At 33.8% G+C, this 23,668-nt stretch overlaps 1 protein-coding gene across 8 annotated transcripts in view; it reads right to left on the minus strand.

The window, feature by feature from the left end:
* Positions 1 to 19,207, minus strand: part of LOC143228696 (uncharacterized) — a 28,363-nt gene extending 9,156 nt beyond the window's left edge. The window contains exons 1-7 of one of the 8 annotated variants that reach the window (XM_076459967.1): positions 18,848 to 19,207; positions 18,273 to 18,595; positions 16,818 to 17,000; positions 9,310 to 9,430; positions 8,430 to 8,681; positions 6,697 to 6,837; positions 5,692 to 5,769 (exon numbers count right to left, since the gene is read on the minus strand). In XM_076459967.1, the coding sequence (XP_076316082.1) occupies positions 5,692 to 5,769; positions 6,697 to 6,837; positions 8,430 to 8,681; positions 9,310 to 9,430; positions 16,818 to 16,939 (714 nt within the window). In that variant the 5' untranslated portion in view covers positions 16,940 to 17,000; positions 18,273 to 18,595; positions 18,848 to 19,207. Of the gene's footprint in view, positions 1 to 5,691; positions 5,770 to 6,696; positions 6,838 to 8,429; positions 8,682 to 9,309; positions 9,431 to 11,536; positions 13,256 to 16,817; positions 17,001 to 18,272; positions 18,596 to 18,847 lie in introns of those variants that run through there. The other 7 variants (XM_076459965.1, XM_076459966.1, XM_076459964.1 and 4 more) reach the window with 7 other exon arrangements.
* Positions 19,208 to 23,668: the final 4,461 nt, after the last annotated feature.

Genomic DNA, 23,668 nt, shown 5'->3' on the forward strand with positions numbered 1-23,668 from the left:
GAGAGAGAAATGACGGTGGACATAAAGCAGCACCAGTTTGATTAATCTACAACTAAGAGTGAAATGAGGTGGACATAAAGCAGCACCAGTTTGATTAATCTTCAACTAAGAGCGAAATGACGGTGGACATAAAGCAGCACCAGTGTGATTAATCTACAACTAAGAGAGAAATGAGGGTGGACATAAAGCAGTACCGATTTGATTAATCTACAACTAAGAGAGAAATGAGGGTGGACATAAAGCAGTACCGATTTGATTAATCTACAACTAAGAGAGAAATGAGGGTGGACATAAAGCAGCACCAGTTTGATTAATCTACAACTAAGAGAGAAATGAGGGTGGACATAAAGCAGCACCAGTTTGATTAATCTTCAACTAAGAGCGAAATGAGGGTGGACATAAAGCAGCACCAGTGTGATTAATCTACAACTAAGAGAGAAATGAGGGTGGACATAAAGCAGCACCAGTTTGATTAATCTACAACTAAGAGCGAAATGAGGGTGGACATAAAGCAGCACCAGTTTGATTAATATATAACTAAGAGAAAAATGAGGGTGGACATAAAGCAGCACCAGTTTGATTAATCTGCAACTAAGAGCGAAATGAGGGTGGACATAAAGCAGCACCAGTTTGATTAATCTACAACTAAGAGCGAAATGAGGGTGGACATAAAGCAGCACCAGTGTGATTAATCTACAACTAAGAGAGAAATGAGGGTGGACATAAAGCAGTACCGATTTGATTAATCTACAACTAAGAGAGAAATGAGGGTGGACATAAAGCAATACCAGTTTGATTAATCTACAACTTAGAGTGAAATGAGGGTGGACATAAAGCAATACCAGTTTGATTAATCTGCAACTAAGAGCGAAATGAGGGTGGACATAAAGCAGCACCAGTTTGATTAATCTACAACTAAGAGTGAAATGAGGGTGGACATAAAGCAGCACCAGTTTGATTAATCTTCAACTAAGAGCGAAATGAGGGTGGACATAAAGCAGCACCAGTGTGATTAATCTACAACTAAGAGAGAAATGAGGGTGGACATAAAGCAGTACCGATTTGATTAATCTACAACTAAGAGAGAAATGAGGGTGGACATAAAGCAGTACCGATTTGATTAATCTACAACTAAGAGAGAAATGAGGGTGGACATAAAGCAAAACCAGTTTGATTAATCTACAACTAAGAGAGAAATGAGGGTGGACATAAAGCAGTACCGATTTGATTAATCTACAACTAAGAGAGAAATGAGGGTGGACATAAAGCAAAACCAGTTTGATTAATCTACAACTAAGAGAGAAATGAGGGTGGACATAAAGCAGCACCAGTTTGATTAATCTACAACTAAGAGCGAAATGAGGGTGGACATAAAGGAGCACCAGTTTGATTAATCTACAACTAAGAGAGAAATGAGGGTGGACATAAAGCAGTACCAGTTTGATTAATCTACAACTAAGAGAGAAATGAGGGTGGACATAAAGCAGTACCGATTTGATTAATCTACAACTAAGAGAGAAATGAGGGTGGACATAAAGCAATACCAGTTTGATTAATCTACAACTTAGAGTGAAATGACGGTGGACATAAAGCAGCACCAGTTTGATTAATCTTCAACTAAGAGCGAAATGACGGTGGACATAAAGCAGCACCAGTGTGATTAATCTACAACTAAGAGAGAAATGAGGGTGGACATAAAGCAGTACCGATATGATTAATCTACAACTAAGAGAGAAATGAGGGTGGACATAAAGCAGTACCGATTTGATTAATCTACAACTAAGAGAGAAATGAGGGTGGACATAAAGCAGTACCGATTTGATTAATCTACAACTAAGAGAGAAATGAGGGTGGACATAAAGCAATACCAGTTTGATTAATCTACAACTAAGAGTGAAATGACGGTGGACATAAAGCAGCACCAGTTTGATTAATCTTCAACTAAGAGCGAAATGACGGTGGACATAAAGCAGCACCAGTTTGATTAATCTACAATTGAGAGAGAAATGACGGTGGACATAAAGCAGCACCAGTTTGATTAATCTACAACTAAGAGTGAAATGAGGTGGACATAAAGCAGCACCAGTTTGATTAATCTTCAACTAAGAGCGAAATGACGGTGGACATAAAGCAGCACCAGTGTGATTAATCTACAACTAAGAGAGAAATGAGGGTGGACATAAAGCAGTACCGATTTGATTAATCTACAACTAAGAGAGAAATGAGGGTGGACATAAAGCAGTACCGATTTGATTAATCTACAACTAAGAGAGAAATGAGGGTGGACATAAAGCAGCACCAGTTTGATTAATCTACAACTAAGAGAGAAATGAGGGTGGACATAAAGCAGCACCAGTTTGATTAATCTTCAACTAAGAGCGAAATGAGGGTGGACATAAAGCAGCACCAGTGTGATTAATCTACAACTAAGAGAGAAATGAGGGTGGACATAAAGCAGCACCAGTTTGATTAATCTACAACTAAGAGCGAAATGAGGGTGGACATAAAGCAGCACCAGTTTGATTAATATATAACTAAGAGAAAAATGAGGGTGGACATAAAGCAGCACCAGTTTGATTAATCTGCAACTAAGAGCGAAATGAGGGTGGACATAAAGCAGCACCAGTTTGATTAATCTACAACTAAGAGCGAAATGAGGGTGGACATAAAGCAGCACCAGTGTGATTAATCTACAACTAAGAGAGAAATGAGGGTGGACATAAAGCAGTACCGATTTGATTAATCTACAACTAAGAGAGAAATGAGGGTGGACATAAAGCAATACCAGTTTGATTAATCTACAACTTAGAGTGAAATGAGGGTGGACATAAAGCAATACCAGTTTGATTAATCTGCAACTAAGAGCGAAATGAGGGTGGACATAAAGCAGCACCAGTTTGATTAATCTACAACTAAGAGTGAAATGAGGGTGGACATAAAGCAGCACCAGTTTGATTAATCTTCAACTAAGAGCGAAATGAGGGTGGACATAAAGCAGCACCAGTGTGATTAATCTACAACTAAGAGAGAAATGAGGGTGGACATAAAGCAGTACCGATTTGATTAATCTACAACTAGAGAGAAATGAGGGTGGACATAAAGCAGTACCGATTTGATTAATCTACAACTAAGAGAGAAATGAGGGTGGACATAAAGCAGTACCGATTTGATTAATCTACAACTAAGAGAGAAATGAGGGTGGACATAAAGCAAAACCAGTTTGATTAATCTACAACTAAGAGAGAAATGAGGGTGGACATAAAGCAGTACCGATTTGATTAATCTACAACTAAGAGAGAAATGAGGGTGGACATAAAGCAAAACCAGTTTGATTAATCTACAACTAAGAGAGAAATGAGGGTGGACATAAAGCAGCACCAGTTTGATTAATCTACAACTAAGAGCGAAATGAGGGTGGACATAAAGCAGCACCAGTTTGATTAATCTACAACTAAGAGAGAAATGAGGGTGGACATAAAGCAGTACCAGTTTGATTAATCTACAACTAAGAGAGAAATGAGGGTGGACATAAAGCAGTACCGATTTGATTAATCTACAACTAAGAGAGAAATGAGGGTGGACATAAAGCAATACCAGTTTGATTAATCTACAACTAAGAGTGAAATGACGGTTGACATAAAGCAGCACCAGTTTGATTAATCTTCAACTAAGAGCGAAATGACGGTGGACATAAAGCAGCACCAGTTTGATTAATCTACAATTGAGAGAGAAATGACGGTGGACATAAAGCAGCACCAGTTTGATTAATCTACAACTAAGAGTGAAATGAGGTGGACATAAAGCAGCACCAGTTTGATTAATCTTCAACTAAGAGCGAAATGACGGTGGACATAAAGCAGCACCAGTGTGATTAATCTACAACTAGAGAGAAATGAGGGTGGACATAAAAGCAGTACCGATTTGATTAATCTACAACTAAGAGAGAAATGAGGGTGGACATAAAGCAGTACCGATTTGATTAATCTACAACTAAGAGAGAAATGACGGTGGACATAAAGCAGCACCAGTTTGATTAATCTTCAACTAAGAGCGAAATGACGGTGGACATAAAGCAGCACCAGTGTGATTAATCTACAACTAAGAGAGAAATGAGGGTGGACATAAAGCAGTACCGATTTGATTAATCTACAACTAAGAGAGAAATGAGGGTGGACATAAAGCAGTACCGATTTGATTAATCTACAACTAAGAGAGAAATGAGGGTGGACATAAAGCAGTACCGATTTGATTAATCTACAACTAAGAGAGAAATGAGGGTGGACATAAAGCAATACCAGTTTGATTAATCTACAACTAAGAGTGAAATGACGGTTGACATAAAGCAGCACCAGTTTGATTAATCTTCAACTAAGAGCGAAATGACGGTGGACATAAAGCAGCACCAGTTTGATTAATCTACAATTGAGAGAGAAATGACGGTGGACATAAAGCAGCACCAGTTTGATTAATCTACAACTAAGAGTGAAATGAGGTGGACATAAAGCAGCACCAGTTTGATTAATCTTCAACTAAGAGCGAAATGACGGTGGACATAAAGCAGCACCAGTGTGATTAATCTACAACTAAGAGAGAAATGAGGGTGGACATAAAGCAGTACCGATTTGATTAATCTACAACTAAGAGAGAAATGAGGGTGGACATAAAGCAGTACCGATTTGATTAATCTACAACTAAGAGAGAAATGAGGGTGGACATAAAGCAGTACCGATTTGATTAATCTACAACTAAGAGAGAAATGAGGGTGGACATAAAGCAATACCAGTTTGATTAATCTACAACTTAGAGTGAAATGACGGTGGACATAAAGCAGCACCAGTTTGATTAATCTTCAACTAAGAGCGAAATGACGGTGGACATAAAGCAGCACCAGTTTGATTAATCTACAATTGAGAGAGAAATGACGGTGGACATAAAGCAGCACCAGTTTGATTAATCTACAACTAAGAGAGAAATGAGGGTGGACATAAAGCAGCACCAGTTTGATTAATCTACAACTAAGAGTGAAATGAGGTGGACATAAAGCAGCACCAGTTTGATTAATCTCTCTTTATTCACATTGCTACTCAAGTGTGACTTGAAGTACATCAGAACATGTTCATTCAGTTAGTTCTGGAGGTTATGCCAGTAAAGAGTGAACAAGATATTTTTTTCTTAACATGAATGTCACCTTGCACTGAGACTAGCCAGAGTCAATAACTTTAACAAAAAAAACAACAATTTTGTTAAGTTCTGATTTTTTTATGTACAACATATGTGTATTTACTAACACACGTGTGATAACATCAGTTCTCCAGTGTGCTTTTGGTCTAATGGACCCACCCCATTCGTGTAAGACATGATTGGGGCTTAAAAAATTGAACACAAGGTGTTACTTAAATCAACTCTTATATGTACTTACTAGAAAATATGGCATTTCTACTGAAGTATCTCAGGCACAATAACGTAGCACAATGTGGCAAGGAAGGTTTCTTATTCTTGTAACATATTTTAACCTTTCATGACAGATAATTAATCTTACCTGACTACAAGTGGGCTTCAGGAAATGTCTGATGGGTTTCCTGTTTTATACAGCTTAAACTAGTACCTGCTGGGTCAAGTGACTAATGATTTGAGACATACACACACACTTAACTGTTAGATGTCTACATTAAAGAGGAAACACTTGCTGACCTTTGGTAACGTTAATTTATTGTCTTTCACAAATTGGCGATATGCTTGAGAAATGTGCATCGACTTTAACTCAGGGTCCTGAAATATAATTGTAATTAATTAATTACCTGAAATACTGAAAAATCAGTTATACTATAAAAAAAACAAGTCGTTTCATAACTGATACTCAGTTAAACAAAACTCACTGTAGCAGAAATGTGAAATTACAGTTTTAAAGTGGTATAACATTCTTCTAAAGTACAACATGTAACAACATAAACAGAAGAAGAATATAGTGCCTTAAAACAGTAGGTAACTGTAATAGATTAAAACAACAGGTAACTGTAATACCTTAAAACAATGGGTAACTGTTACAACTTAAAACAGTAGGTAACTGTAATACCTTTAAACAACAGGTAACTGTTACAACTTAAAACAGTAGGTAACTGTTACAACTTAAAACAACGGGTAACTGTTACAGCTTTAAACAACGGGTAACTGTTACAGCTTTAAACAACGGGTAACTGTTACAGCTTTAAACAACGGGTAACTGTTACAACTTAGAACAACGAGTAACTGTTACAACTTAGAACAACGAGTAACTGTTACAACTTAGAACAACGAGTAACTGTTACAACTTAGAACAACGGGTAACTGTTACAGCTTTAAACAACGAGTAACTGTTACAACTTAGAACAACGAGTAACTGTTACAACTTAGAACAACGAGTAACTGTTACAACTTAGAACAACGGTAACTGTTACAACTTAGAACAACGGGTAACTGTTACAACTTAGAACAACGAGTAACTGTTACAACTTAGAACAACGAGTAACTGTTACAACTTAGAACAACGAGTAACTGTTACAACTTAGAACAACGGGTAACTGTTACAACTTAGAACAACGGGTAACTGTTACAACTTAGAACAACGAGTAACTGTTACAACTTAGAACAACGAGTAACTGTTACAACTTAGAACAACGAGTAACTGTTACAACTTAACAAGTAACTGTAATAACCTACCAAGCCCATTGAAGTTGTTGAGTTTTCTTTTTTGTTAGTCAAAGTGTCTTTTTCATCCATAATTTGGGAATTTTGAAACCACAAAGTTGGTTTTAAATACCAAACAATTCTCTGGTTCTTACCAGTTGCTTTTTTATTTTCCTAAAGTTAAAAATTATACATGTTAAACTGATGTTCACTAATGAGGTTTATGTTAATATAAAACAAAGAATTTTCAAAATAAAATACAACCTTTCTTGAAAATAGTGCCTCAAATATAAAGACAAATATATATTTTTAATGTGTGATTTATGATACTGTATTATTAGGAAACAATAAGAATAATTATGACAAGTTAATCAGAATGCTATAAAAAGTATATTAAATGAAAACATGAAAATTTACTGACAGTTTGGTTTGTAAGAAATATTTTAACTTTCACCTTAACAGGAACAACTGACACACACATTATAAAACAATAAAGTGTTAATATTAGTAAGACAACTCTGGCACATAAAGGTTTCACGTTAACTTTATGAAAGGTCAAAATCTATTACATATTGAATTTGCAAAGATTTATCTCTAATTGTTAAATACAAACTATATCATCCCAGAAATCAGAATCTAAGAGTGTCTTGATTAATGAACTTCAATCCAATGGGGCACAATTACACTACTTTTGTCATTGGAGTTGTATAACTTTCTGATCCTCATCTCTACACTGTTTTTGGTATTTGTCCACTTTCTCTTGTTTGCCAGTTTCTCACTTGATGTCTGTTTCTGTGCCACATGACCTGCCCAATTCCTTCTTTGTTCTTTAATATCAGTGAGAGGTCATTTACTCAATTTCATTTCTGATCCATTCATTTATTTTAGATGTCTTGTCTGGTGATACCAAGATCCATGGTATGTTGTTGTAGTTTGACCTGGTGATACCAAGATCCATGGTATGTTGTTGTAGTTTGACCTGGTAATACCAAGATCCATGATATGTTGTTGTAGTTTGACCTGGTGATACCAAGATCCATGGTATGTTGTTGTAGTTTGACCTGGTGATACCAAGATCCATGGTATGTTGTTGTAGTTTGACCTGGTCATACCATGGCATGTTGTTGTAGTTTGACCTGGTCATACCATGGCATGTTGTTGTAGTTTGACCTGGTCATACCATGGCATGTTGTTGTAGTTTGACCTGGTCATACCATGGCATGTTGTTGTAGTTTGACCTGGTCATACCATGGCATGTTGTTGTAGTTTGACCTGGTCATACCATGGCATGTTGTTGTAGTTTGACCTGGTCATACCATGATATGTTGTTGTAGTTTGACCTGGTCATACCATGATATGTTGTTGTAGTTTGACCTGGTCATACCATGATATGTTGTTGTAGTTTGACCTGGTCATACCATGATATGTTGTTGTAGTTTGACCTGGTCATACCATGGTATGTTGTTGTAGTTTGACCTGGTCATACCATGATATGTTGTTGTAGTTTGACCTGGTCATACCATGATATGTTGCTGTAGTTTGTCTTCCTTTCTTTTTGTAAAGGACAAGTATCACTACAATCCATAATTAATGTAAACTTAACATGGAACTCATTTTCTAATGAAGATTGACGTAAGGGTTTGACAGTGTAGTAGCTAATACATTAGTACTGTTTATACAAGTTTTATTGTTTTACTATTACTTTATTATTATAAATCATAAAACACCATCTCAGTATGAACAGAACCATTCAATGTAATACTTACATATTTCTTCAGAAGTTTCTCTAACTTTTCTCCTTTTGATGGATATTGCTGTAGATGTCGTATTTCCCGTGGGATTACGGTAAGATCTTGTATTGAAATAGGTATGAACATGTCTGGAGTCAGTTGGTCATCTCCTGAAATAAACATTTTACGAAGCTCCGTGCTTGTTAAGGGCTGTGTGTTATTTGTACTTTGACTAAGTTTTGTTGCCCAGTCACAGAATCCTTTGGTGACATTTTCAATGTGATTTTCCTGAAGATTAATATTATTATGAAACAAGACACAAGTAAGGCTTAGTGAAATATAAATATTCAACCTCAGAAATGAAACACCCAAATTAATTTATATTGGTTTTTGAACTGGAAAACCAAACATTTCAGTCTCAAAAACCTTTAAAGAATGATTTATAAATGAAGGTGTCAGTAATTCTATTAGAATAAATACTTTTAATATAGAAGTAGAACCAAGGTGTTTCATAATAAACACATACACACATTTAGAACCAAGGTGTTTCATAATAAACACATACACACATTTAGAACCAAGGTGTTTCATTATAAACATGTACACACATTTAGAACCAAGGTGTTTCATAATAAACATACACACACATTTAGAACCAAGGTGTTTCATAATAAACATATACACACATTTAGAACCAAGGTGTTACATTATAAACATACACACACATTTAGAACCAAGGTGTTTCATAATAAACATATACACACATTTAGGTTTACATTAATAAGAAAATACTGCACAGGGTAAAACATGAATTCAGGTATCATGCATTAAACAAATGTACTTTAAATTTCAATAATTATAAATTGTGTTTTGTAAGAGATCTATATGTACAAAGCTTGTTTATCTGATGACTTACTAATTCTTTTGACATCTCTGTCTGCTCATGGAGATATGTATCTTCATCTTTAGTATACTGTAATGTTTTAAGAAGGGACTTGTAGGGGCTTTTCGTGGTGACAGAACCTAAACTTCTTATCCTGAAAATGAATCATGTATCAAGTTAAATTACAAAAGTTTCTAATACAACAGTAAGACCATAACCCAAGAGGGTGTGACATAAACTGATTCCACTATTTGAATATATAAGTGTATTGTGTACTGGAAATATTGTGTTTTCTCAGTGTTGTAATATATATTTAGTGTTGTAATATATATTCAGTGTTGTAATATATATTCAGTGTTGTAATATATATTTAGTGTTGTAATATATATTTAGTGTTGTAATATATATTCAGTGTTGTAATATATTCAGTGTTGTAATATATATTTAGTGTTGTAATATATTTAGTGTTGTAATATATATTTAGTGTTGTAATATATATTTAGTAACTTATAAATATTCACTCTCTTCTTCAAACGTTTTAATTTTTAACTTTGTTCTCTTCTAAGTTCAATTATAATTTACCAATACTACTAAAAATACACGACTAAAGTATGTACTACTAAAAATACAGGATTGTATGTACTACTAAAAATACACGACTAAAGTATGTACTACTAAAAATACACGATTAAAAGTACGTACTACTAAAAATACACGATTAAAGTACGTACTACTAAAAATACATGACTAAAGTACGTACTACTAAAAATACATGATTAAAGTACGTACTACTAAAAATACATGATTAAAGTACGTACTACTAAAAATACATGATTAAAAGTACGTACTACTAAAAATACATGACTAAAGTACGTACTACTAAAAATACATGACTAAAGTACGTACTACTAAAATACATGACTAAAGTAACGTTACTACTAAAAATACATGACTAAAGCACGTTACTACTAAAAAATACATGACTAAAGTCGTTACTACAAAAATACATGACTAAAGTACATACTACTAAAAATACATGACTAAAGTACGTACTACTAAAAATACATGACTAAAAGTACATACTACTAAAAATACATGACTAAAGTACGTACTACTAAAAATACATGACTAAAGTACGTACTACTAAAAATACATGATTAAAGTACGTACTACTAAAAATACATGACTAAAGTACGTACTACTAAAAATACATGACTAAAGTACGTACTACTAAAAATACATGACTAAAGTACGTACTACTAAAAATACATGACTAAAGTACGTACTACTAAAAATACATGACTAAAGTACATACTACTAAAAATACATGATTAAAAGTACGTACTACTAAAAATACATGACTAAAGTACGTACTACTAAAAATACATGACTAAAGTACGTACTACTAAAAATACATGACTAAAGTACGTACTACTAAAAATACATGATTAAAGTACGTACTACTAAAAATACATGATTAAAGTACGTACTACTAAAAATACATGATTAAAGTACGTACTACTAAAAATACATGATTAAAGTACGTACTACTAAAATACAGGATTAAAGTACGTACTACTAAAAATACAGGATTAAAGTACGTACTACTAAAAATACAGGATTAAAGTACGTACTACTAAAAATACAGGATTAAAGTACATACTACTAAAAACACGATTAAAGTATGTACTACTAAAAATACAGGATTAAAGTATGTACTACTAAAAATACAGGATTAAAGTATGTACTACTAAAAATACATGATTAAAGTACATACTACTAAAAATACATGATTAAAGTACATACTACTAAAAATACATGACTAAAGTACGTACTACTAAAAATACATGATTAAAGTACGTACTACTAAAAGTACATGACTAAAGTACGTACTACTAAAAATACATGACTAAAGTAACGCACTACTAAAAATACATGACTAAAGTACGTACTACTAAAAATACATGACTAAAGTACGTACTACTAAAAATACATGACTAAAGTACGTACTACTAAAAATACAGGATTAAAGTATGTACTACTAAAAATACATGATTAAAGTACATACTACTAAAAATACGATTAAAGTACGTACTACTAAAAATACAGGATTAAAGTATGTACTACTAAAAATACATGATTAAAGTACGTACCACTAAAACTACATTTCTAAAGTATGTGCTACTAACAAAAGAACTATTACATAATAAGAATATTGAATCATAATTACATGGACTCAATATACTTGATATTAACCTACATTATATTGATGAGAAATACTCCATAATTGAAGCATATTTGATGAATTTCATAAAATTTTACAAAGATAAACCGGATGTCCTTTTCAACTCCCAACTGTAACATCCGTTACTACAACTGTTTTTATCCAATTTTTTTTTAACTCTGTTAAATTTACTATTTCTACCACCATGAAGGACGTCCATACTAAAATCCAACCACTCTGTTGAAAAGTAATACTGTCTAAATTACAGACAACTCCAACATTGCCAAAATTTGAATTTATGCCCCTTTGTCCTATTGTTTTTACTGCTAAACAGTAAAAAGTTTGATGGACCATAAATATCCTTAATAATATTAAACCCTGTAACTATGTCTTGTCTGGTCCTTCTCTTCTTGTGAGAAAACTAGTTCAGAGATTGTAGTCTCTCCTCAATGGACAATCTCACCATCCTAGGTATAGTTCTAGTGGCTTTTCTATGAACCTTCTTCAATGTCCTTCTTAAGGAATAGAGCTCAAACCTGTACACCTAAATGAGGTCTTACAAATAATCTATACAGTGAAACAAATAATATCCCCTGTTTTCTACTCAATATTTCTACATGATTCCCCAAACCCTATTAGGCTTATTGCTAGCTATAATACACTGTTTTAATAATCTGAGTAACAATACCAAGACACAACCACAGAATTTAAAGTATACCCAATTCAACTATAATAATTATTTGAATTGTGAAAACCCACATGCATCACCTTACATGTTGGATAGTTTAACATGATGTGCACATATTGGCCTAATGCATCAAATATAAATCACAAACAGTAGAGAAGCCAGCACAGAGCCCTGAGACACACAACTTGTAACTATGATCCAATAAAGAAGTCAGCACAGAGCCCTGAGACACACAACTTGTAACTATGATACAGTAGAGAAGTCAGCACAGAGCCCTGAGACACACCACTTGTAACTATGATCCAGTAGAGAAGTCAGCACAGAGCCCTGAGACACACCACTTGTAACTATGATCCAGTAGAGAAGTCAGCACAGAGCCCTGAGACACACCACTTGTAACTATGATCCATTAGAGAAGTCAGCACAGAGCCCTGAGACACACCACTTGTAACTATGATCCAGTAGAGAAGTCAGCACAGAGCCCTGAAACATTCCACTTGTAACTATGATCCAGTAGAGAAGTCAGCACAGAGCCCCGAGACACACCACTTGTAACTATGATCCAATGAAGAAGCCAGCACAGAGCCCTGAGACACACAACTTGTAACTATGATCCAGTAGAGAAGCCAGCAGAGAGCCCTGAGACACACCACTTGTAACTATGATCCAGTAGAGAAGTCAGCACAGAGCCCTGAGACACACAACTTGTAACTATTATCCAGTAAAGAAGTCAGTACAGAGCCCTGAGACACACAACTTGTAACTGTGATCCAGTAGAGAAGTCAGCACAAAGCCCTGAGACACACCACTTGTAACTATGATCCAATAAAGAAGTCAGCACAGAGCCCTGAGATACACCACTTGTAACTATGATCCAGTAGAGAAGTCAGCACAGAGCCCTGAGACACACCACTTGTAACTATGATCCAATAAAGAAGTCAGCACAGAGCCCTGAGATACACCACTTGTAACTATGATCCAGTAGAGAAGTCAGCACAGAGCCCTGAGACACACAACTTGTAACTATGATACAGTAGAGAAGTCAGCACAGAGCCCTGAGACACACCACTTGTAACTATGATCCAGTAGAGAAGTCAGCACAGAGCCCTGAGACACACCACTTGTAACTATGATCCAGTAGAGAAGTCAGCACAGAGCCCTGAGACACACCACTTGTAACTATGATCCAGTAGAGAAGTCAGCACAGAGCCCTGAGACATTCCACTTGTAACTATGATCCAGTAGAGAAGTCAGCACAGAGCCCAGAGACACACCACTTGTAACTATGATCCAATGAAGAAGCCAGCACAGAGCCCTGAGACACACAACTTCTAACTATGATCCAGTAGAGAAGCCAGTACAGAGCCCTGAGACACACCACTTGTAACTAGGACCCAGTAAAGAAGTCAACACAGAGCCCTGAGACACACCACTTGTAACTATGATCCAGTAGAGAAGTCAGCACAGAGCCCTGAGACACACAACTTCTAACTATGATCCAGTAGAGAAGCCAGTACAGAGCCCTGAGACACACCACTTGTAACTATGATCCAGTAGAGAAGCCAGCACAAAGCCCTGAGACACACCACTTGTAACTATGATCCAGTAAAGAAGTCAGCACAGAGCCCTGAGACACACAACTTGTAACTATGATCCAGTAGAGAAGCCAGCACAGAGCCCTGAGACATACCACTTGAAACTATGATCCAGTAGAGAAGCCAGCACAGAGCCCTGAGACACTCCACTTGTAACTATGACCCAGTAAAGAAGTCAGCACAGAGCCCTGAGACACACCACTTCTAACTATGATCCAGTAAAGAAGTCAGCACAGAGCCCTGAGACACACCACTTCTAACTATGATCCAGTAGAGAAGCCAGTACAGAGCCCTGAGACACACCACTTGTAACTAGGACCCAGTAAAGAAGTCAACACAGAGCCCTGAGACACACCACTTGTAACTATGATCCAGTAGAGAAGTCAGCACAGAGCCCTGAGACACACAACTTCTAACTATGATCCAGTAGAGAAGCCAGCACAGAGCCCTGAGACACACAACTTCTAACTATGATCCAGTAAAGAAGTCAGCACAGAGCCCTGAGACACACCACTTGTAACTATGATCCAGTAGAGAAGCCAGTACAGAGCCCTGAGACACACCACTTGTAACTATGATCCAGTAGAGAAGCCAGCACAAAGCCCTGAGACACACCACTTGTAACTATGATCCAGTAAAGAAGTCAGCACAGAGCCCTGAGACACACAACTTGTAACTATGATCCAGTAGAGAAGCCAGCACAGAGCCCTGAGACATACCACTTGAAACTATGATCCAGTAGAGAAGCCAGCACAGAGCCCTGAGACACTCCACTTGTAACTATGACCCAGTAAAGAAGTCAGCACAGAGCCCTGAGACACACCACTTGTAACTATGATCCATTTATTACTAATCTCTGCTTTTTACTTTCCAACAAATTTTATATCCAATTTAACATTTCCCTAACATGCACAGATTTATCTCTTGTGAGGCATCTTATCGAACACTTTCTGAAAATCAATGTAACACAAACGCACAGTGTTTCCTTTGCTAACTCCTGTAGTAACATTCTTAAAGAATGTCAGAAGATATATTAAACAAGACTTTCCCTTAGTGAACTCATGCTGTATCTTTGACACTACATCAAACTGCTTCAAGTGACTCTACAATATATCTTTTAATCACATTCTCCAAAACCTTCACAACTACTGATGGGTGGTATGACTAGCTGCCTGCCCCCTAGTCTTTCATTGCTAAATTAGGAACAGCTAGTGCATACAGCCCTCATGTAGCTTTGCAAGAAATTAAAAAAAAACACTTAATTTCCAAAATCTATGCCCCTCACTGCCAGACTCAAATGTTCCCAATGAAAACCCCACATATTAAAATATCCCATAATATACAGATACCATCCTGATCTAATTATACGGTTTCTCATTATCTTCTATTTTCTAAACTGGTAGTCTATAAGAAATCCAAATTACAACTTTTCCCTTTATATTCACTGACACTAACCCAAACTGACTGATGTATCTCAGAATGGCTTGTTAACCTGAAGAAGGTGGAAACGTTGTTCTTCGCTTATCAATAAAAGTGTCAATACCCCTACCAGCCGTTCTGAGATACATTTTTATTTCAAGCAGGTTTTTGTCACCAAACTGAATCAGTCTCACTGCTATTGTCTCCAATATGCCCCAACTCAACAGGATGTAACTCACTCCTCACACATAAAGCTATCCGGTTTTCTTTTGTTCAAGACTTTGTCTCTAGTAAATAATCTGGTCTGATATTTCAAAAAATAACATTCCTTCATGAAGACTGTTCAAATTCGTCCAAGTCTGTTTGTAACTTGTTATGATTGAAAGTTTGTCAGGTGAACTTTAGGTTGTTTGTATTCACACGAATGATATGGATTGAGGCAAAATTGGTAAATCAGCAGTCTGCCAATTGAAATTCTTGGGTATTTCTGGCTGTACTGAAAAGGTTGAGGTAATAGAGTAAAACTTGGTTTGACAGTTGAACAAATATTGAAATAATCTTTAATTAGAGTAAGTGCAAGATACTATGTTTCAATTACCATAAATTGAACTACATATTAGTATAGACAGCAACCAACTCAATAGTATGACTGAACAACAGTATTTCCACACAGCATTGGATAAGTTAGTTACTAAATTAATCAGAGTAATACTCTGTCACTAGTATCAAATCCAATAGAAATTTAAGGTGTATTTACAGATATTATGATTTAAAGTTAAAAGAAATAATCTCTCTCTATTAGGCCTCACTTAGAATACTGTGCATAGTTTAGTTCTGTCCACTTATTTAAGAACAGATATCGAATTATTGGCGAGTTCAGTGAAAAACTATTAAGATGATTCTGGAGATGGAGAGATTAACATATAGTGATAGGTTTAACCTTTGTTAACTTATCTACTCTTCAGAACAATAGAGTAAACATTCTTGATGACGAGAAACCCACTTGAAATACAAATGTATCTCAGAACGGCTGGTATTGGTATTAACACTTTTACTGATAAGCAGAGAACAACATTTTGGCCTTCCTAGGTCATCTTCAAGTTAACCTTAGAAGATCGAAATGTTGTTCTCTGCTTATCAATAAAAGTGTTAATACCCATACCAGCCGTTCTGAGATACAATAGGTTAAAATGTAATCTCATAGAAGTTTACAATGGTAAAACAATAAGATAAAGGTCCACAGCTTTATGTGCAATATTCTGAATGTAACAAGATAGAAATTCAAGGTTTGGAAAATACAGACTATGTTCCGTTTAAGATTTTATTTTTCTAATAAGGAAATTGACATGTTAAATGACTTGTGATCAGAAATAATGGGAGACCAGAACTTTAAGGAAAATGACATTTAAATTTTGACTTTTATCAAAGGTAAATGTGCAGAGACAACTATAAAGGGACAAATTGTTCCTTGTTGTCCATACATTATGAATAATATGGTTACTTAGGACAAATTGTCCCTTGTTGTCCATACATTATGAATAGTGTAGTTACTATATACATTATCCATTAACATCTTTACAAGCTAGAAGTTTCAAAATAGCTTCTTGATGTTCACCATGCTATAGACCAGTCACTTGATAACCATACTAAACTTAAGTCTGACAAGAGGTTGGAAAATGTACCGACTGGATTCTTCGTCACTGACAGAATTTTTTGTTCCACTTTCATCTCTAGCATTCACGTGATCATCTGTTTCTGGAAGTTCCAATTGGAGAATATCTTTCACAAAATGAAGTATCTAATACAAACAAAACCAAACTGTTGTCAGTTTGATTCTGTAAATAGCATAATACAGGGTGGCCCGTAAGTTCCTACCCATCCATATGTTATTATAAACAACGTTATAATACAAATGATGAGTTGAAGGCAGCTGTTACCGTGACATTTGGAACAATAACCCCTGCTATGTTGAGGAAAATGTCTCACAGAACATGATGTCGCATAATATTATGCAGCGAGAATGAGGGACAGCACACAAATACACTGGATACATAAGATATGTGGATGGGTAGGGACTTACGGGCCACTCTGTAGATATATATATTTATTATTATTCACATATGAAATAAAATACATTACAGTAAGACAGATTCAATAAAACAAAACAGTGTTTTTGATCTGATAATTTGAGAGCATCAACTATAAAAACAAAGTTTTTATTTGCTCAGTGGTTTGTTTTTATAACTTCTTCAGGTGTGATTTACTACAGTAATTGGCAAACTCACGATGGAATTGAAAACGTAAAAGTTGTTCCATGCAAACAATAGAAGACAAGAAGAAATTTAAGAACAGTGTAAAACAGTGGTGACACAGCGACCACAAATAACACACCATAGCTATAGTGTATCATAACAATGTCTAAAAACTGTTTGAGTAAAGAATTTAACCATAATGCATGTTGTTATAAAATACATCTAACCAGTGTTAGAACCACATCAGATTTTTAAAGAATACATTTCACATGCAGTCTAAAACCAACACAAATTATGAAATCTGCCCAAAGTGTCTGTTAAATTTATTATTTGTACGTGTATCAAAATGTTCAATAATAGTGACAGATATGATCATAAATAAATATGTTTGTGTATCAATCTTCTATTAACTAGATATGTCTACACTTAACTGTCACAGGTATGGGTTATCATTCAGATTTCTTATGAAATATTTAGAAATTGTTGCTCCATTAGTAATAAAAACAAATATTGACCAAATTAGCAATTAGGACCTTAATTTGTATTGAAAATTCTTACTAGTTCTTAAAACATAGGGTTTGTCTGTCCACCACCTTACTTTATACTCAATGCTACTAAATTAATAGATAATATTTAGTTAAAATGGCTGTTATTGTTTAAACAAATCTTATTACATGGAATATTACAACTAGAAAAACCCTTGTAAGCAACATATATCTATATAAAACAAAGCTTCTTAATTAGTGTTAAGTATAGCTTAAAACATGTATAACTACTCATTATTTTAAAGACATTGTTGAAAAAAATCTAACTTCTACCTACAGATGGGTCCAATTGTGCTTGTAAACTTTCACAAAGTATTTGTTTTTGATATTTCAACATTAGTTCATCAAAATCTTTCAGTCTTTGTCTTGATCTTGATGCTTTGGCATTCTTGTACTGTATGTGTTAAATTTATCTTCAGGAATAACACTCTTCTTGACATTACTTGTTTTTGTATTTTCTGATAATTCACTGTTAGTATTACTCAAAGGTCGAAATGAGGAGCTTTCTGAACATTCCATATCTTTGAACTTCCAGGATGACACATCTAAGCTTTTGGAAAATTTCCAAGGATTGTTGTTTCCATAACAATACATGTCTGTTTTATAACATAAAATTGAAATATAAAATACGTAGTATTATTTAAATAATTTAATATTCAATAACATTCATTATTATTAAAAATTAAAAGAAAGAAATATGTGGTATCCGTGCCACATTATAGATGTTACTTAAATCGCATATTAATAACAATATGGCTTAACTCTGGTAAGAACAGGGCAAATCCGAACAGCATATATGTACATAATGGTTGAATTACAATTCAATTATTACTCATAATAGTACTAACGCCAATTATCCAAATTTAATGCGATAATATTCTGTTGTCTTTTAACATGTGATATAATTTATAAGTATTTCCTAATATTAAGCGTAATTACTGATTGCCGAAGCATAAATCTATAATTCCAGTCATAAGTTTCTACTTTTAAAATACATATAATTTTTGCACTTAAATTAGGCCTACTTTTAACTCAATAAACTCTTATGCCTGAATGGACACGATTTAGACATAACTTTTATGATACTTCGTGTTGCCATAGCAACCGCCACGAGAAAGTGTGTTTTACTCTGGCATTTTGTTAATTGTTAAACCCAAAACTATACAATTATGTATTCGAAACCCTATTTTAAGTTATAATCCGTCATAATTCGCCCTGAGCTACTTGCAGCCTTTAATATTAGTAAAAATGTTGTTTTGCAAAATTTGAAATGATTTAGTAACAACGCCCATTTTTTGTATTAAAGATATATATATATATATATATATATATCGTATTACTTTTGATAAAAATAAATAACATAGGATTTTAGATTACTCATCGTGGGAGCTAGAGAAAAGGCAACCGCTCTTTTTTAAAGATTCAGTTTGTTCAAGATTTTTCAGATAGAACTAGTTTCTTTGTTTGTAATTACGTTACACAAGGGGCTACCTGTGCTCTGCCTACAACGAGCATCGAAACCCAGTTTCTAGCATCGTAAGTCCGCCGTGCTACTGGGGCGGCGAAAAAAACGAGAAAAATGTTTTTATCTTACCAAGCCCTATATTCATTTTTTATCCATTAAAAACTATATATGTGCTTTATACCTAGAGTAGAAAGGTCAAACAGCTAGGACAGAAATCTTCAAACGTTAATAACCTAAGGGTATTTGTAATTAAAAATTTTCTCTGCTCCCAAACCTGTCATTGATTTAAAAAATAAATATTTGCGTACATGGAAAATTGTATTTCAAAATTAAATGTTTAGATTGATATAAATATATTTTACGAAAGATATTTTTTATGAAACTTCGAATATGATTTGTGGACTCCAGCTTGAGAAACGCTGCATAAGCTAGTTTAAGAAATTACAAACCTTTTTTGATTAAACTATTTACATGATTACTGGGTTAGTGTTACAATACTAATATCAAAATATTTCACGAAAAGCCGTTGTTACAATCCGCATGAACTAAAATGATTTTAGTATATTTACCTCAAGCCATAGTATGATTAGAAATTGGCGGGTAATTTCTGCACCTTTACCTTTTGAAATTAAACAAAGTTAAGGAGACGAGCTTCATCGCTAAATCTTTACAATATCATCATCTTAGTGATTTCTAAAATTTCATTCTTTTACATATTTATTTTACTTTTTTTTTCGTTTTAATACAGTTTATTGGTCACTCTCTTATGGTGCTGAAAGCATAGCACAGATAATCCATCGTCTATCTTTGGTTAACACGAAACACTAATTCGTCAACCCCACTATTTGTTGGTAGATAATTAGTTAAAGGGTTTACTAGCTGCCTTCTAATCTATCATTGATATATTAAGAAATGTTGCACAAAAAACAAATCACACCACTATTTCGAGTATTTTTTATTAGGTGGTTAATTAATTTGAACAATAATTCAGGATATCAGTTTTTCATATAATAATTATTTTATAATTAAAAAAAACAAAAGAAAAAAATTAACTTTATCCTAAGTTCCTTGAAAATTTAATATTTGTTTTGTTGAATTTTCGCTTAAAGACACTAGAGGGCCATATACACTAGCCATCCATATTTTTGCTAGTGACAGGATGGAGTAAAGTTTTGTGAGAAATAATTTTGGAGTAATCTGGCGTTGACATTTCTGGATAAGGCTGGTGGTATGCTCCTACCAAAAACATTTTAAAAATATAATGCTACTAGATTGAATCTTAAACCATTTGAACTACAAATACTTACACACACTATTAAAATCAAATTTTAATAATTTGTATCTGCAATACCGATTCCTGCGGCTTTGGATAGTCAACACCACACCATTAATTTTTAATAACGAGCAGTGGGTTGACAACTACATCATCAGACCACCACGGCGAAAACGACAAACATGATCGAAGATGTGTTTCAACCTCGTGGTTCGTGAATGAAGAACCGAGCACCCGAGCCACAAAGCCCGTTTAGTCAGTAAAAGTTATTGCAAATCGAGTACACCTTAAAGCTTTTACACTAAAATATTGTTTACTAACTCCAAATAATTTTCGTCTGTGCAATAACTATTTTCTCACTAATTTTAAATTATCTCTTGCTATTTGTTAAAATTGAACGTGAAAAACGCAAAACGGACGACTTTAGTAACGTTATTAAAATGTGTAGCTGGCGAGATAACAACTGAGTTATCACGACACATTTCCTAGTATTTATATACGACTTACTGTTGAACTCAAATGCGTTGTATATGCTCTTCTCAGCACGGCTATCGAAACTAGAATTTTAGCGTTATAAGCCCTCACACTTGTCACAGAAGGTAATAAGTATTCACAAAAAAACAAAAATGCAGTTTAACGAAATATCACGGTTTACTTTTGTAGTTTCACAAAAACCAAGAATTACCACACGAACTTCCTGTCATTCGTTCCTCCTGGAACAATTTTGTGAATTTGTTAAAGTCAAGCAGACTAGTTCATCTATTATAAACACACAATTAACCATCTTTTCTCACTAGAAGTTAAAGCGATTCGTTCACCTTACCCTTTTCGTATAAACTGATCTAAACTTTAATTTATTAGGATCAAACTGTTTTCCTTTATTTAGAAAAACGTTAGTTTATCGTATCTTTATTAACTAATGTTTTTTTTGTTTTTTTTTGGTTAAAGGGAAAGTTTAAACACTGCACACATGATGAAGCCAGCAAATATTTTCTGTGTCGTAAATAGAAAATCATAATTACAAATTGTTGTTGCTTTGTGTTCCAACACAGCATCTTCTGTATGTTCTACTTCAACTAAAGGTTTTAAAATTAAAAATACAGAAACAAACATGAACCATTATATTAATTTACTATCGATTAGTTTTTTGAAGATTTATACTATTAATTAGAAAAACAAAATTTGTAATTAAATTAAACTGTATCAAATACCTTTTCCTTATAGAAGCTTTTTTTATATATTTACATCGCTGCATTACAGAACTAATGATTAATTACACTATGTAACAAAATTTTTACTGTTTCTTGTTCCTGGACAGAAAGTGTTATTTCCCAGTTGCTTATGCCTAAAGTAAATGGAAAAGATCTATTCAAACTTTGCTTTTGTGACTTGGGAGTGTATAACAAAAACATGATAGGAGACTGTATTTAGGGGCTGATACGTGAAAGTGATTTACATTACAGTCACAAATCTAGAAAAATTATTCACTTCTAAACATTTTTGTATAACTTTAGTATAAATACATGTAAATCTTGATTCATATGTTGTTTTATTCAGACCTTTGTGTAAATGAAAATGTGCAAATTTGTCCGTTTTTACATAGAAAATAGGTTAATTTCTAAATTTCATTATCCGGGTCACAGAAGCAAAGTTTGAAGGGAATAATGGTCATTTTCTGTACTTTTACAAAATAAGCAAATAACACATACTATCCAGGAACAAAATTTGGGTAACATAGTGTTATTAATAATTTATGTCAAGCACAACTCTTCTGTAATATAACAAAACCAAGACTTAACTCTGACAATATTAACAAAGCTTTGATTTCGAATTTTAAATAAATGCAATACATTTGGAGTCCCCAAGTTACATATGTTGTTTTTAATTATGTTCTGTTGAATGTCGCGAACGTGTCTACATAATTCAAGTATTATTGTTATTTATCTGTAATACCATAAATAATGACAACATTATGAGTGTTGTAAAATTACTTTTACATATTTAGTAACAGTCCAAAGAATGAACATAGAGATTATTAATTATTATGTTAGGTATACCTTAGAAGAGAAGTAATACAAATTGATTAATTAATATGTTAGGTATACGTCACAAGAGAAGTAATACAAATAGATTAATTAATATGTTAGGTATACGTCACAAGAGAAGTAATACAAATAGATTAATTAATATGTTAGGTATACGTTACAAGAGAAGTAATACAAATAGATTAATTAATATGTTAGGTATACGTTACAAGAGGAATAATACAAATAGATTAATTAATATGTTAGATATACGTTACAAGAGAAGTAATACAAATAGATTAATTAATATGTTAGATATACGTTACAAGAGAAGTAATACAAATAGATTAATTAATATGTTAGGTATACGTTACAAGAGAAGTAATACAAATAGATTAATTAATATGTTAGGTATACGTCACAAGAGAAGTAATACAAATAGATTAATTAATATGTTAGGTATACGTCACAAGAGAAGTAATACAAATAGATTAATTAATATGTTAGGTATATGTTACAAGAGAAGTAATACAAATAGATTAATTAATATGTTAGGTATATGTTACAAGAGAAGTAATACAAATAGATTAATTAATATGTTAGGTATACGTTACAAGAGAAGTAATACAAATAGATTAATTAATATGTTAGGTATACGTCACAAGAGGAGTAATACAAATAGATTAATTAATATGTTGGGTATACGTCACAAGAGAAGTAATACAAATAGATTAATTAATATGTTAGGTATACGTCACAAGAGAAGTAATACAAATAGATTAATTAATATGTTAGGTATACGTTACAAGAGAAGTAATACAAATAGATTAATTAATATGTTAGGTATACGTCACAAGAGAAGTAATACAAATAGATTAATTAATATGTTAGGCATACGTCACAAGAG

Source organism: Tachypleus tridentatus, chromosome 10 (genome assembly GCF_004210375.1).
Source record: "Tachypleus tridentatus isolate NWPU-2018 chromosome 10, ASM421037v1, whole genome shotgun sequence".
Classification (NCBI taxonomy): Eukaryota; Metazoa; Arthropoda; class Merostomata; order Xiphosura; family Limulidae; genus Tachypleus; species Tachypleus tridentatus.